The sequence below is a fragment of the Varanus komodoensis genome, unplaced genomic scaffold, assembly GCF_004798865.1.
Source record: "Varanus komodoensis strain SLA01 unplaced genomic scaffold, ASM479886v1 scaffold41, whole genome shotgun sequence".
Lineage (NCBI taxonomy): Eukaryota > Metazoa > Chordata > Lepidosauria > Squamata > Varanidae > Varanus > Varanus komodoensis.
In genome coordinates, this window is record NW_025335954.1 from 641291 (window position 1) to 654240 (window position 12950).

The 12950-nt window shown below is 46.7% G+C and overlaps 1 protein-coding gene across 1 annotated transcript; it reads left to right on the plus strand.

The window, feature by feature from the left end:
• The first annotated feature begins 799 nt into the window (after positions 1–799).
• LOC123029790 (keratin, type II cuticular Hb5-like) lies at positions 800–10901 on the plus strand. Its single transcript, XM_044443110.1, has 9 exons — positions 800–1279; positions 4612–4820; positions 5767–5827; positions 6068–6163; positions 6284–6448; positions 6882–7007; positions 8161–8381; positions 10505–10536; positions 10651–10901. The coding sequence occupies exons 1-9, from the start codon at positions 800–802 to the stop codon at positions 10899–10901; spliced, it is 1641 nt and encodes a 546-aa protein (XP_044299045.1).
• Positions 10902–12950: the final 2049 nt, after the last annotated feature.

Consider the following 12950-nt stretch of genomic DNA (forward strand, 5'->3'; position numbering starts at 1 on the left):
AGTATTGGCTTGCGGTGTAACAGTGCAAACAAATCCACTTAGAAGTGAATCCCACTGAGTTTAATGGAGCACACTTCCAGGAAAGTGGGTGTAGGACTGCAGTCTGAAGAAAGACATTCAGAAGTAGAAAGATGGGTTATAGGGAAAGAGAGAAAGGAGAAGGCACTAAATGAAATTTTAAAAATGAAGTGCAGGAATCCTGCTCTGAGTCCTTGTCTCAGGTCACTCTGTATGAGATTGCTGTGGAATCTGAGATGAAAACCAGAAGGTCTTCCCAAGGATTTTTGAAGAAGTTGGGTAGCTATCAAAGAGGGTTCTCGGAAAAGTTCTCATTTCACCCAGCACTGAGACAGTTCAATTTGGTAAATCTATTCTTGCAAAGAGAAATGAGAATCCCAGATGAAAAACAGAACTTCTTTCTTGGTATCATATTAGAACTGTATGGTCTCCCAGCCTGCAGAATTCAACCACTGGTGTCTGACTGAACTCCAGATACTGGGGAGACTGAATAAAACACAGTTTTGTAGGTTGGGCATTCTGGACATGACTGGTGGCATCCTGGGTATCTTTTATAGGTTCAATGAACCACAGTTTTTCTGTTTTATTAAGCAAAAGCAAGGCACTCCAAGCTCATAAATGCTAGAAATGTTCTTGATCTCCCCATTATGAGGCAGCCAAGCCCAACACTCCGAAGAAATATAAAGGGAAAGCTCTTTTCGGAGTGAATCAGACGGTTCCACAGAGACCCTCCCTGCAATTTCAATCTCTTCATTTTTCAACTAAACTCTCTCAAGAAGCCATGTCTTCATCATCGAGCCCTGGGAATGGATCCACTCATTTTTCTTCCTGCTCCGATGTCCTTCCACCAGCTGGGACCAAAGGCCCCCTCGGTGCTCCTCCATCTTCTAGGAGATACAGTTCTGGCTTCCAGGGAGCCAGATTCTTTAGCAGCAGAAGTCTGGGTGGCTTCAGCTCAAGCGAATCTAGAACCGCAGGTAGCAGCTATCAACCTGCTCGATACGGATATGGTTTTCGGGGTGTTGGTGCTGGATATGGTTACTCTGGACCTGGATACAGTTACAATTCGTACAGCTCCTATGGGGTTAGACGGGCTGGGCCCAACACCACCGGGACTCCCTTCATCACCCCTGTCACTTGTAACGAGACTCTGTTGCAACCTCTCAACATAGAAATCAACGCTGCCGCCCAAGCAGTGAAATGCCAGGAGAAAAACGAACTGCAGTGCCTGAATAGCAAGTTCGCCTGTTTCATTGACAAGGTGAGTTCCCAAGAGAAGGACTTGGTTTGCATGAGCATGGCAGCCCACCTTGGTGCCCGTGGGTGCCAGTTCTTTATTTCAAGCCTTCGCCACTCGTGTCATTTGAACCCAGCAAGGGTGGGTTTACATGGTGGTTAAGAAACCACCTCACAACCCTACAATGGGCCGCGAGTTCTGGGTGGTTTCTGAAACATCCCGACAAGCTGACCCCATCAGGTTCAGATAACATAAGAAGATGCACCCAATGCTGGCAATTATGCAAATCAGCCTGCACGCATACAATAGTTAACAGGCCGGCATGGCTTCCTAACCACTCTGTGATCATGTAAACTAGACCAGTTAGTTACCTTTGTAGCTTCAGTCTCATCTCTTTAAAGCTCACCGGTCAATAATTTGCACTCCTCTTTGTCTAAAATTCCCCCCAAATCCAACTGCATCTGTACATAAAATACTGGAAACCAGCTCGAACATAGCAAAACACGAGTATGGATTTTTGCAGATGAATTTCAGATGGGAGACTTTTTTGCTAAACAATTCTGAATGCCAACTATTTCTAACACCCCATAAGCATAACTGCATCTTTCCCTCCCTCCCTGTTTCCCAGCTGAACCTCCCTATTATGGATACTTGAGAATTTTATATCACTGAGAACCAAAATACACGCAGGTTGCTTTGTGCCTTTCAGACTAATATGGAGATCGGAACTTAGCTACCCACCTACTTGGCAGCTCCCAAATGTTCTGATGCAGTCCTCTGCTCAAACACTGCATTTTAGATGGCATATTTTCAGATAAAATTCATGTAGGGCACCAATCCTTAGACAGAACTGAGTCCTGGAACCTCCAACATTCCCTCACTGGTACACAAAGACTATATTTGGTCCAAACACGCTTAGGGTATTGCTCTCTTGGAACAGGCATCTTTTGCAAGAGAGTCTCTTTTGAGATCTATATTTTGAGGCAAAAGGCATTTAAGGACCAACCCTATAGCCACTACCCTAGATGCACTTCAGCCTCCAGATTGGAGCTTACGTGCATCCAGTGCACCAAACAAAGCACGGTGGCAGCAGCCGCTGCACCTCACACCCGTCGTTTCAGCTAGGTGGCCGTGAAGAGCCATGGAGAAGGAGGGAAGGAAAAAGAGGCACCATTGGGATGCAACTCAAGCGGTCAACCCTGCCTTCTCCCCTCCTTGCCCCCTGGCACGCTCCTTCTCCTCTCTGGGACCTCGGAAGGGCAGCTGGAGCAGACTTTCTGATACTGTGAGAAGAATGGAAGCTCTTTCTTTGAAATCTCAGCCCTGAAGTTGCAGGACTCTGGACCTGGAAATCCAAATAATCCTATGACACCCCTTCTCTCCTCCCCGCAAACAATGTTGAGGAGCAGCAGGCTTGAATCCATAGAAATGCATGATTTGAGAGGGGGAGAAATGAGAATGCATACTTCAGTGAGGACTTTCATGGACCCAATTCATAATCTTTGCAGATATATGTGGGAAAGTGACAGAATGGACTCCTGGGGGAACATAAGCTGGAAACAGACTGGCTGGTGCATGGCACTTCTCTACCCACTGAGTACACGGGAGTGTGCATGAGGAATGGTGCTGAATATACAGAACAAGAGGCATGCATGCCTCTCTCGTGTACTGGTTCAGCCAGCCCTCCCTTCCCCAGGACCCCAGCTCAATCATACTGCAAACACAAATTGCTTGCTGGGTTGCATAAGAATATGAGCAGGGCACAGAGGCCTTTCCATAGCTGGTAGCAATAAGCAAAGCAGCAGGAGGGTAATTGCAGTGCAAATGGGTCACTTTGCTTGGGTGGCCAGTACCAGGGAATGTGGCTACATGGGAATTTTGTTCATGTTTGCAAATTGGTAGAACTTACCCCGTTCACAACCAGATTTTCAAAACATGCTTACACATTCCTGTGTTTGAGATTCCATTAGAAAAAAAATTGCTTCCCCTTCTCCTTTCCTTTTAAACGGGACTATCAAATGTTATTCAAAAATACTGATTTTTGCACTTTGGTCAATGGTGGGGACAAGAACACAATTTTTTAAAATAGCCACAGGCATATGCAGTTTTCTGGGTTGACATGTGAACTTTTCCCATTCAAAGAAAATGAAAAACTACCCATAGTTGCAAATGGGCACCACCCATTCAAGGCCCACTCATTCAAAGTTTCAAAGTAGAGTTTGGAGAATCCTGGATGCCTTGAGCATCCCTGGTTTTCCTGCCCCCTCAGTCAACACAGATTGACAAAGACATGTGTTTTCTCGGGAAACATAGGATGGAAAGAAATATTTCCAGGCTGGGAAGCTGGAAAATGGATGTTTGGTGGGTTAGATGGTTTGCGAGCTTGGTGTTGTGGGTCTTGTAATATGTGGTCTTGGGCAAGTTACTCATTCTCCATGTCTGATTCATTTACCTGCTGTAAAATGTTGTTGCAGCATAGAATGTGTTTATTGTCAGTCTGTGGCCTTGGGCGAGTCACATCCAGTCCAACATTCTCCCAAAATCCCAGTCCAGCATTCTTCTAAACATTCCAGTCCAACTGCTTTTGTAAAGTTAAGGAATGGTTAACTTCACCAATTATGTGTCCTCTCCACCTGGCACCGAGGCATACAGAGGCTTCCTTTAGCTCTCATGCTCCAAGAATGCTCTGATCACGTATACCTTGTGTACACATACACCCCACAAATACACAATGATAGCATGTCTATGCCGGGGGCAATGTCACAGGTAGGCCTGGTTGGGAACCTCCTGAAGGCCCACCTACCAAAAAAACCCCTCGGGAGCTGCTCCTCCTCTTCGCCATGGCAGCCTGCCTCCCACTGTGGCCCAGACATTGGTGGTGGTGCTGAGGAGGAGCAGGAGATGCTGTGTCCTGCCGGCTCCCTGGTGCTCAGCCCGCCTGCCTGTTGGCAGTGAGTACGGGGGTGGGGGGGGGAGGAAGGGCTGCTGGGGACAGCGGCCAAGGAAGGGGACACACTGGGACTGACTTTCCCAAGAGCCCTCCAAAACCCGCATCCAGCACTGGCCCATGCAGTGAACACATCCCAGGGGAAGCCTTCCTTTCCATGTATATAGATCAGTCTTCTGAAAAGCATGGGAAAATCCAAGCGTAGATATCACATTAAGGAACACAGAGAGTTCTGGATTGTAAGAGGTTCGGTATGAGGTTTTAGCTGTTTAATAGTTCAGCAGTTCTTGGCCCAGTACATTTTCTTACACCATTTGTGCCCTCACATGCAGACTTGGAGCATGGAGGAGATCGCGCAGCTACTCCTTAAAGCAGCCCAGGCAATCACCTGGCCCTTTTATCTATTTAGGTCCAATTCCTGGAGCAGCATAACCTGATGCTGAAGACCAAGTGGGACTTCTTGAAGGAAAAGAAGCGCCAGAAAAGCAACATGGAGCCTCTGTTTAGTGAATACATCAGCAGACTGAGGAAGGAACTAGAGTGCCTTGAATGGGAGAGGAATCAGCTGCAGGTGGAAATGAACAACTGGAGAGAAACGATGGAGGGAAACAAGAAGAGGTGAACACCAGGGCTGGATTAGGCATTATGCTCAGCACTTTGACGAGCTCAGTCCCAGGGCAACCCAGATGGCTGTGTCTGAATTATCTGAAGTTCCACAGAAATGGGAGTGCCGGGTAATCTGCCACAGAAGGCAAGGAAGGCCACAGGATTCCTCACTGTCACTTGCTGAGCAGCTCAGGCAGAACAGGAGAGGGTGCAGGGAAGGAGAGGCAGAAGAAACCAGAGCCCAGGAAAGAGGGATGCCGGAAGAGCTGCAGGCTAAGAGCAATGGGGAGGAAGGGCTGGTGGGTGTGAGCCAGAGGGTTCAGGGACAAGGCTAAAGGGAGAAGGCTCCAAAGAGCAGAAAATCGGGAGAGAGGTGCAAAGCGGGGAAGGCAAGACATAGTACCAGGAGAGCAGAGCACAACAGAGCCGATGTTGGTGTTAAGGAGGAAAGGACAGAAGAACTGGACCATACCTCTTGGGCCCTTCTGCTCTTAAGGCCCTTCTGCCTGGTGGCATCCCCAGCACCTGAGCTGCCATTAGGATCTGAGCTCCACTGGAGACACAGATGGCCAGAGGGAAGAGTCCTGGAGGGACCCAGAAAGAGACAGACACACATGGCAGACACACATGTCCTGGAGGGTAGAATCTCACACCACCATTCCTAGTATTCCTCATGTTGACTGGGGCTGATGGGAGTTGAAGTTCAAAACATATGAAGGGCATCAGGTTGGGGGAGGCTGTCCCAGACCTCAACTGGCCTGTTTGGCGCTGGTTCTTCAAGTTCCTGTATCTCTGAAGGCTTTGCCCTCATCAGGATTCAACATGACTGAGCAACATCTCAATCCCAAGAAGTCCATTTGGGCTCAGTGGGGCTTCCTCTCAGGGGTGTGGGTACAGGACAGCAGCCTGGTCATTTTCACTTACTATTATGTAAAGTTTGTCTTCCAAATCTCCCCAGGTTTGAAGAAGAATGTAACAGAAGGGCCTGTGCTGAAAATGAGTATGTAACACTTAAAAAGGTAAGTGGTGGCAAGCATACACCTTTGTTGGAGACCTTGAGAGATTTATTGATTGTCGTTATTGTTATATTCTGGTTGTTATTATTATCATTATCAAGTTTCTTAACTAACTTTTTACATAACATTCCAAGTTTTGGAATGTTTGAGTTTATATTTGTTCATTTCAGATCTTCAGATTTCACTGAATCTCACTTTATTGTGGCATTTTGTTCCAATACTATACATTTTTATCTTCCCCAGGAAGTTGACTGTATCTTCATGAGCAAGTCAGAGAAAGAAGCCAAGGTGGAGACCTTGATGCAAGACATTTGCTTTTTTAGAACTACCTTCGAAGAGGTAACCATCTTTCTATTCTGTTGGGTAACTCTTACTCACTTACAAAAACTGGATCTCACATAGTGTAAAAATAAAGCTGCCCAGCAGCATCAAGCTCCATACACCCTGTGTTCTTTGTAGGAAATCTCTGAGTTGCAGTCATGTATCTCAGACACGTGTGTCACTGTGAAAATGAACAACAGCCGAGGCCTGGATGTAGCCTGCATCATTGAAGAGTTCCGCTGCCGGTACGAAGAGATCGCCTCCCGGAGCCGAGCTGAGGCAGAAGCTTGGTGCCAGTGCCAGGTCTGTTGAGCTCTCCTCAGTATGGGACCTTGCCACCGCATTGTGGGTCTTTGGTCCAAAATACACTGGATTCCAGTGAAATGTAACCCAGTGATCAACACCGTATGCATGCCACCGAGGTAGCACCACTTTCCTTTGGTTCCCCTCTTGCTCCCATAACATGCAGTGCAGGGCCGGGCAACTTGTGATCTTTCCAGTGTTTTGGCCTGCTCCTCCATCCTGCCCCACCAGCCATGTTGGGTAGGCCAAAAATACAGAATTACAGAATCACAGAATATAAAAGGCCACAAGCTTCTCACCCTGAGGTAGAGGAATATTTTCATACTCTGAGATGCTCAAGTGCAGCAAGCCCCAGGTTCCATCTCGTGACAAACCCATGTGGCTCTGCAGGGCATTGACATTTTGCTCAGCCATATCATTTCCCCTGTTGCAGTATCAGGAGCTGAGGACAACAGCCACCAAACACAGTGACAATCTACGCAGCGTCAAAGACGAACTTGGTGAACTGACCAGAGCACTTCACAGATTGCAGGCTGAAATCTCAAATGTCAAAGCCCAGGTAAGTCTGACTCGGAAGCATCAAAACTGGCCACTGTTGCTGATGGTTCACAATGGAATAAGATTCTGGTTCTAAGCATTATCATCTTAGGAGAGGTTTGTATTATTCAAGAGTTACCACACTTCAACTGGCCCACAGAAGAAAAAAGCAGGTGGCTTCTATTGTGTGTATCATCCCCTGGGTTGGAGGTGGGACCCAAAACAGTCACTGCTGCTTGAAGGCTACTTCGTCCCTTTGCACGCCAGTTATAAATGATGGGGGAGGGGGGTGCACACGGTACAGAGTGGAGCTAAGTCAGGCTTCAATATCATCATCATCATTTTAATTGAGTCCCCCTATAGCTGAAGCTCTCGGGATGACACACACAATAAAAACAAAGACAACTTTTTAAAGTTTTAGAGGGGGCAAGAATGATGTAAAACGATTGTAAAAAAAAAAAGCAAAAACCCAACAGGGAAAAAGACTATGGTAAGGGGAAGCATTTTATGTATGATGGAAAATAAAACAAGCTGTAGTGAAAAGGTGTTTTTTTTTAAGAACTTTGAAAGTATAAATTGTTCTGACACTGAAAGCCAACAAAGCAGGCACATAGCAGACTTCTCTAAGAAGGGCATTCCACAGTTTGGGGGCCACCACTGTAAGTGCTCTGCCCTGTTGTGATGACCTGCGCTATGCTTCTTCCAGACTGGAGTAATCCACCTTTCCTCCTGCAGCTCTGCAGGCTGTGGGAGCTGCTTCTGTGGAGGAGCACTCCGCTATCCTACCCACCAGCAGCGTCTTGAGCAGGACAGTGACCTCCTGCCACTGCCACTTAATTCTGCATTTTGCGTAAACTGGACCTGCAGGCTTGGCAGCCATGAGCAAAATTGCAGATTGCAACCTCAAGCTTGTAGCAAAGCAGCTCATGGCATGTTTCCAGGGCTTCTTGACAAGTGGAAGACTGATTCTTGCCCATTGTATGGGAAGCAGCCCTGGAGGGACACCCTTCCCAAGTTGTACAAGGGCATTTTTCTCCTACGGCCACCAGGCATGCAACAGTCATGTGGGCCATTCGAGCTGAAGACCAAAGACTTGTGGCGCTTTCTCCAGGACACCAGCTGCTATGTGGGCCTGTCTTTGTCTCCTCCCTTTCCTCTGTGTCTTGCCCCCACAGCTTTGCAAACTGGAAGAGGAGGTGGCTGGGGCTGAGGAGCGTGGGGAGATCGCTGTGAAGGATGCCAAATGCAAACTGGCGGAGCTGGAGGATGCCCTGCATAAGGCCAAGCAGGACATGGCCTGCCAGCTGCGAGAGTACCAGGAGCTCATGAACGTCAAGCTGGCCCTGGACATTGAGATCGCCACCTACAGGAAGCTGCTGGAAGGGGAGGAATACAGGTGAAAACAGGAGGCTTTTACATACATAATTGTAGGTCTATTTGGGGAAAAAGTTCCCCCAGAAAAGTAAAATGAAGCCATTTGACTATGTAATAGCAATGCACTGTTTCAGAGAAGTGAGCAAATAATCTGAGTAAATTTGTATGCATGATTCAGGAAGCTGCTCGAGTCTCAATAAGTACAGACTGAGAACAGCGAAGAGGGAGGGTGCTGGCTCCCCCATACGCCATGTGCATACTCCTGACAGACTTAATTCTGCATGCATAAAGATGCAACCCGTATAGGTACCATGTACCTCTAATGGCTGTTGACAAAGCTGTTTGCTCGTGGAACCACCGTGGTGTGGCCGAGGAAGCGGGAAATGCCCACCCTTACTAGTAACAGCCATCAGCGATGGAAAAGAGAGTGTGAGTGGCAAACTGCCAGCAGGCTGAACCAGCAGCAGTCCAAGACTGATTGCCAGTCAAAGACTGAACACTTCTGATGGAAGCACCCAATGTCTCCACTGCTACCTCCTAACAGACTCATAGAAAGGACTGCCCACTTCCTTCAAGCATCCTGCAGTGGCAGGCAGCAGTCACTGAGGCCTCCACCTATTAGGAGTTCTTGAGATGGAGGTCGCCAGTGGCATGGACAACGTTCCCTGAAAGACATCTTGTCCTCTAAGATTTAGGGACATGTCCAGCCCCAGAAGAGTATTGGCTGTGTTTTAGGCTGGACTGTCTCTTGATCCAAGGCAGGAGTGAGACCTAGTCTGGCCTGAGACAAAGAAAGAGTGGGCCCTGCCTCCCTAAGAGTTGAACAGAAGGGGAACTTTCAGCTAGCAAACTTGCAAGTGGCACTGACTGAAATTCTCCCTTCTTCGCTGCTCTTAAGCATGCAGGATCCCTCTTCATTCTGCACCCAGCTGCCCACGATTAGTGGAATAGATCAAGCTAGAATCACAAACTCCTATTCTGACATTCCAAAAATGAGCACCAAATGAGGCTTTAAATACACACGTATTTCACATGGTGAGTAAGTTTTATGAATGTGCCTCCAAGTGGTGACAACCAGCATTTACAATATCAGGCTGCCGGATAGTTTGATTTAAAGCCTTTGTCCCAGTGTGGTAATAGCAGTGATTCACACTTGGGTGGTTACTTTCCCCTCAAGAATTTACTGGAGCAGATACTGTATAGATGGATGAGAAATTTCCTGAACCTATGCACTTGTACACCAAAGTCTACATTTTTTCAGAATTTGGCTATGCAAGTCACAACTAAGAAACATGGACAAAATGTACATATATTATACATGCATCATGTAAATATATATGGGCAAAATCATTTGCAAACGTGTATATTCAGAGAAATCTATACAAAAATGCATATGGATTCTTCTGTGTATGTATGTGAATTTAAATACAGATATAGATACAGATATAGTGCTGAATTCACAAACGAATGCAGAAAGGAGCCAGAACAAGCACAGCTGGGAAAATAGACTGATCTGTCCATCCCTGGGATGTGGGTTGAGTCTGGCCTTTTGTAAGTCATTAGGGACTGCAGGTGGTGCAGTGGTTTAAACTGCTGTGCTGCTGGGCTGGTTGATCGAAAGGTCGCCGGTTCGGATCTGCACAATGGTGTGAGTTCCTGTTGCTCTGTCCCAGCTCCTGCCAACCTTGCAGTTCAAAAGCATGCAAATGCAAGTAGATAAAAAGGTACCACTTCGGTGGGCAGGTAACAGCGTTCCGTGCACTTTGGTGTTTAGTCATGCTGGCCACATGACCATGGAGAATGTCTGTGGACAAACGCTGGCTCCCTCGGCCAGGAAATGGAGATGAGCACCGCCCCCTAGAGTCAGGCATGACTGGACTTCATGTCAAGGGGAAACCTTTACCTTTACCTTTACCTTAAGCTTTCTGTGTGTTCTCCTGGTTGGAGATTGCTTCCTTAGGGACCCAGACCAAAATGACTGGATGAGTAATCCCAGTTCACACAAGCATACCTGTGTCTGAATGTCCACCCACTAGCTTGCATTGCATCTTAGGCCACAGGCTTGGCAGAAACACACATGTATTTCCAGAACAGGGCCTTCAGTTTTTAAAAGATAATTTAATCTTTCTACTTCCTTCCCTCCAGGATGAGCGATGGAGAATGTGCTGTGAATATCTGTAAGTGCCCCCCAAAAAAACCTCCAGAAAAGTCATGCTAATTTAATTATTTTGACTAGAAGCTTTCTGCATACATCTTTCATGCACTCCCTTCTGCTTCTTTTTTCTCCGCAGCTGTACAAAGGAGTCAGGGCGCAGTCGTGTGCAATGTGGATCCCAGCCTTGGTGCAGGAAGAGGTGGAGGTGTTCTGACCAACGGAAGAGACACCTCCAGCCCTGCAGGCTTCAGCACAGGGAAAACTGTGGGCGGTCCTCCCTGCGGGCACCCTTGTTCTCCACCTCCTCAAGGATTTAGCATCCAAAGTGGAAAAGGCTCCAGTGCTAAGTTTGTAGCAGCAGCTGCTCCTTGTGGATCAAGAGGTTAAAGCTAGACCATGGGTTTCTTCATTCAAATAGAGATGCCTGAATTTTTATCTTATATTGCTGATTCTACTTTCTTCTCCTGAATCAGCAATTCTTGTACATTTCAGGACAATCTCTAAGGAGTTCCATCCAGCTAGACATGCTCCCTGACCTCAGGTCGCTTACAATTCACAATAGGCTTGCAGTACCTTCTGAGTCGCACCCCTTTGCTCCAAAAGTGTTTCCAAGCAGAGAGCTCCTAGTGCTGCTTGTCAAAAGGTGTTGCGCAGCTATTGCAACTTTTCTCTCTTAATAAATTTTAACTGGGGAGGAAAAACACAGGAGAAGCACTGGGAAAACATGGGAGGGTTGGAAATGGAAGACGATCTAAAATTTCAGGAACCAGGCAGAGCAATCATATGGTAGAAGCCACATTTAGAAGCACCCCAAAAGTCTTCAGACCGGTTTGTTTCTGTGGTCACTAATTTTAATTTAGGATAGAGGTCAGGGAAGACCACCCTAATGATCCAGCACCTTTTCTCCGACTTGATTAAACCCCTTATTAGGAAACACTGATTTTAAGATGTTATTCTTAAAGTTTGGCCCCCACAATTAACATAAAGTGTTTGTTCATTTGATAATGCTATTTCTGCTTGATTATTTTTCATGTGAAGGTGAATGCATTCTTGCAGAAAAAGCAGTGTTAAAAGACGGAACTCATAAATACTCTGAGTTTTTCCCTGCCCATTTCACATCATCTAGATCTGAGTTTTGCCCTAGGAAGCCTGTTGTTTATACAGATGCTATGAGGATTATAAACATAAATGTAAAATATTTGCCTTGACCAAAATCCATCTTGTTCAGCTGTCTTAATCTTCCATGCCGGCTAACCAAGTGCCTCTGGACTTTCAGAACCTGTGAACTCCTGTACTTAGCCTACAGTTTTGAGTACGTAGAGTTATACTGCCTTTGTATTTGGAAGTTCCATTTTGCTGTCACAGTGAACAACCAGGATTCGATCTACTCTCCCCAAATACGTCTAAGCCTCTTTCTTTGTAATAGTTGCTCTAAGCTAGGCATTGGTTCACAGCGGCATGTTTTCTCACAATAAAAGATGTTGGGGAAAGACGACAAACCCCTCACCGTGAAAGCAATAGAGCAGTTCAGTTTCAGTGCTCATACTACAAAGGCTACAGAACAACAAAGCAGCCTCGGGGGAATGGGGAAGGAGGCAGTGTTGCTTTTCAGCTCCTTATGTATCTGCCAAATTGTATTTCAGTGAAAAAGCTTTAGCGTTGCATGACTGTTAGCAAAGCATAGCAAATGAGAAAGCTGAAGCTGTTTAAGCCTGGTGCGTGACTTTACTCCCAGGGGTGGGGTTTGCTTTTTTTAACAAATGAGTTTTTTGTGAACGTCTGTTTCCAATAAACTGATCTCGCTAAGCAAAGACTCCGGCCTGCTGGGATTTCCTTATGCCATGAGAGTGTTAATGGTACACTTCAGCAACATGCATCAGCGTGTAACAGTTGACCTGTGTGTACCTGCTAAGACTACTATCCAGGTAGTCGGTGTTGGTGGGCACTTCCAGGCCTCTCACTTCTCTTGCTTCCATGATTAAACTACACTTGGACTAGCCAACCTTTCAGCCAGAAGAAAGCTGCACAAGCAGGAGCCATGGGCAGCCTGCATCTCATTGGAGCCATCTCAGCTGCTTCTTGCTTGGAGCTAGCTTGGCTGAAGGCAGGCCAGAAGGGAGGAACCAGGGACTAAGGCAACAGCACCTATTAAGTTGGTTTGGACGTGGCTTGATGCTCCAAGGAGGTTTGCCCTCTACTCCTCTTCAGATGGGCAGGGCAATCCTGCAACTGCTCCTAAAACAACATCAGCGACCCGTTTCATTCGATTTGTGTTGCTTCTGCCAACAGCAACAGAATCCATCTTCTGGTTGAGTTAACTCCAAACGACACAAGGAAGGCCTTGGACTCAAGCTGTTCTTTAGAAGTGCTTAGCATGGATTAGGGCTCCCTCCAGAACTTCTCTTTGGCTTGCAACTCCCATCACTACCAGCCAGC

Bases quoted from the DNA above. Each gene is read 5' to 3' on its own strand.
- LOC123029790 (XM_044443110.1), top strand. From the start codon at position 800: ATGTCTTCATCATCGAGCCCTGGGAATGGATCCACTCATTTTTCTTCC. The intron at 4,821-5,766 runs GTGAACACCAGG...AAATCTCCCCAG, and splicing joins ATGGAGGGAAACAAGAAGAG to GTTTGAAGAAGAATGTAACA. The intron at 7,008-8,160 runs GTAAGTCTGACT...TTGCCCCCACAG, and splicing joins TCTCAAATGTCAAAGCCCAG to CTTTGCAAACTGGAAGAGGA.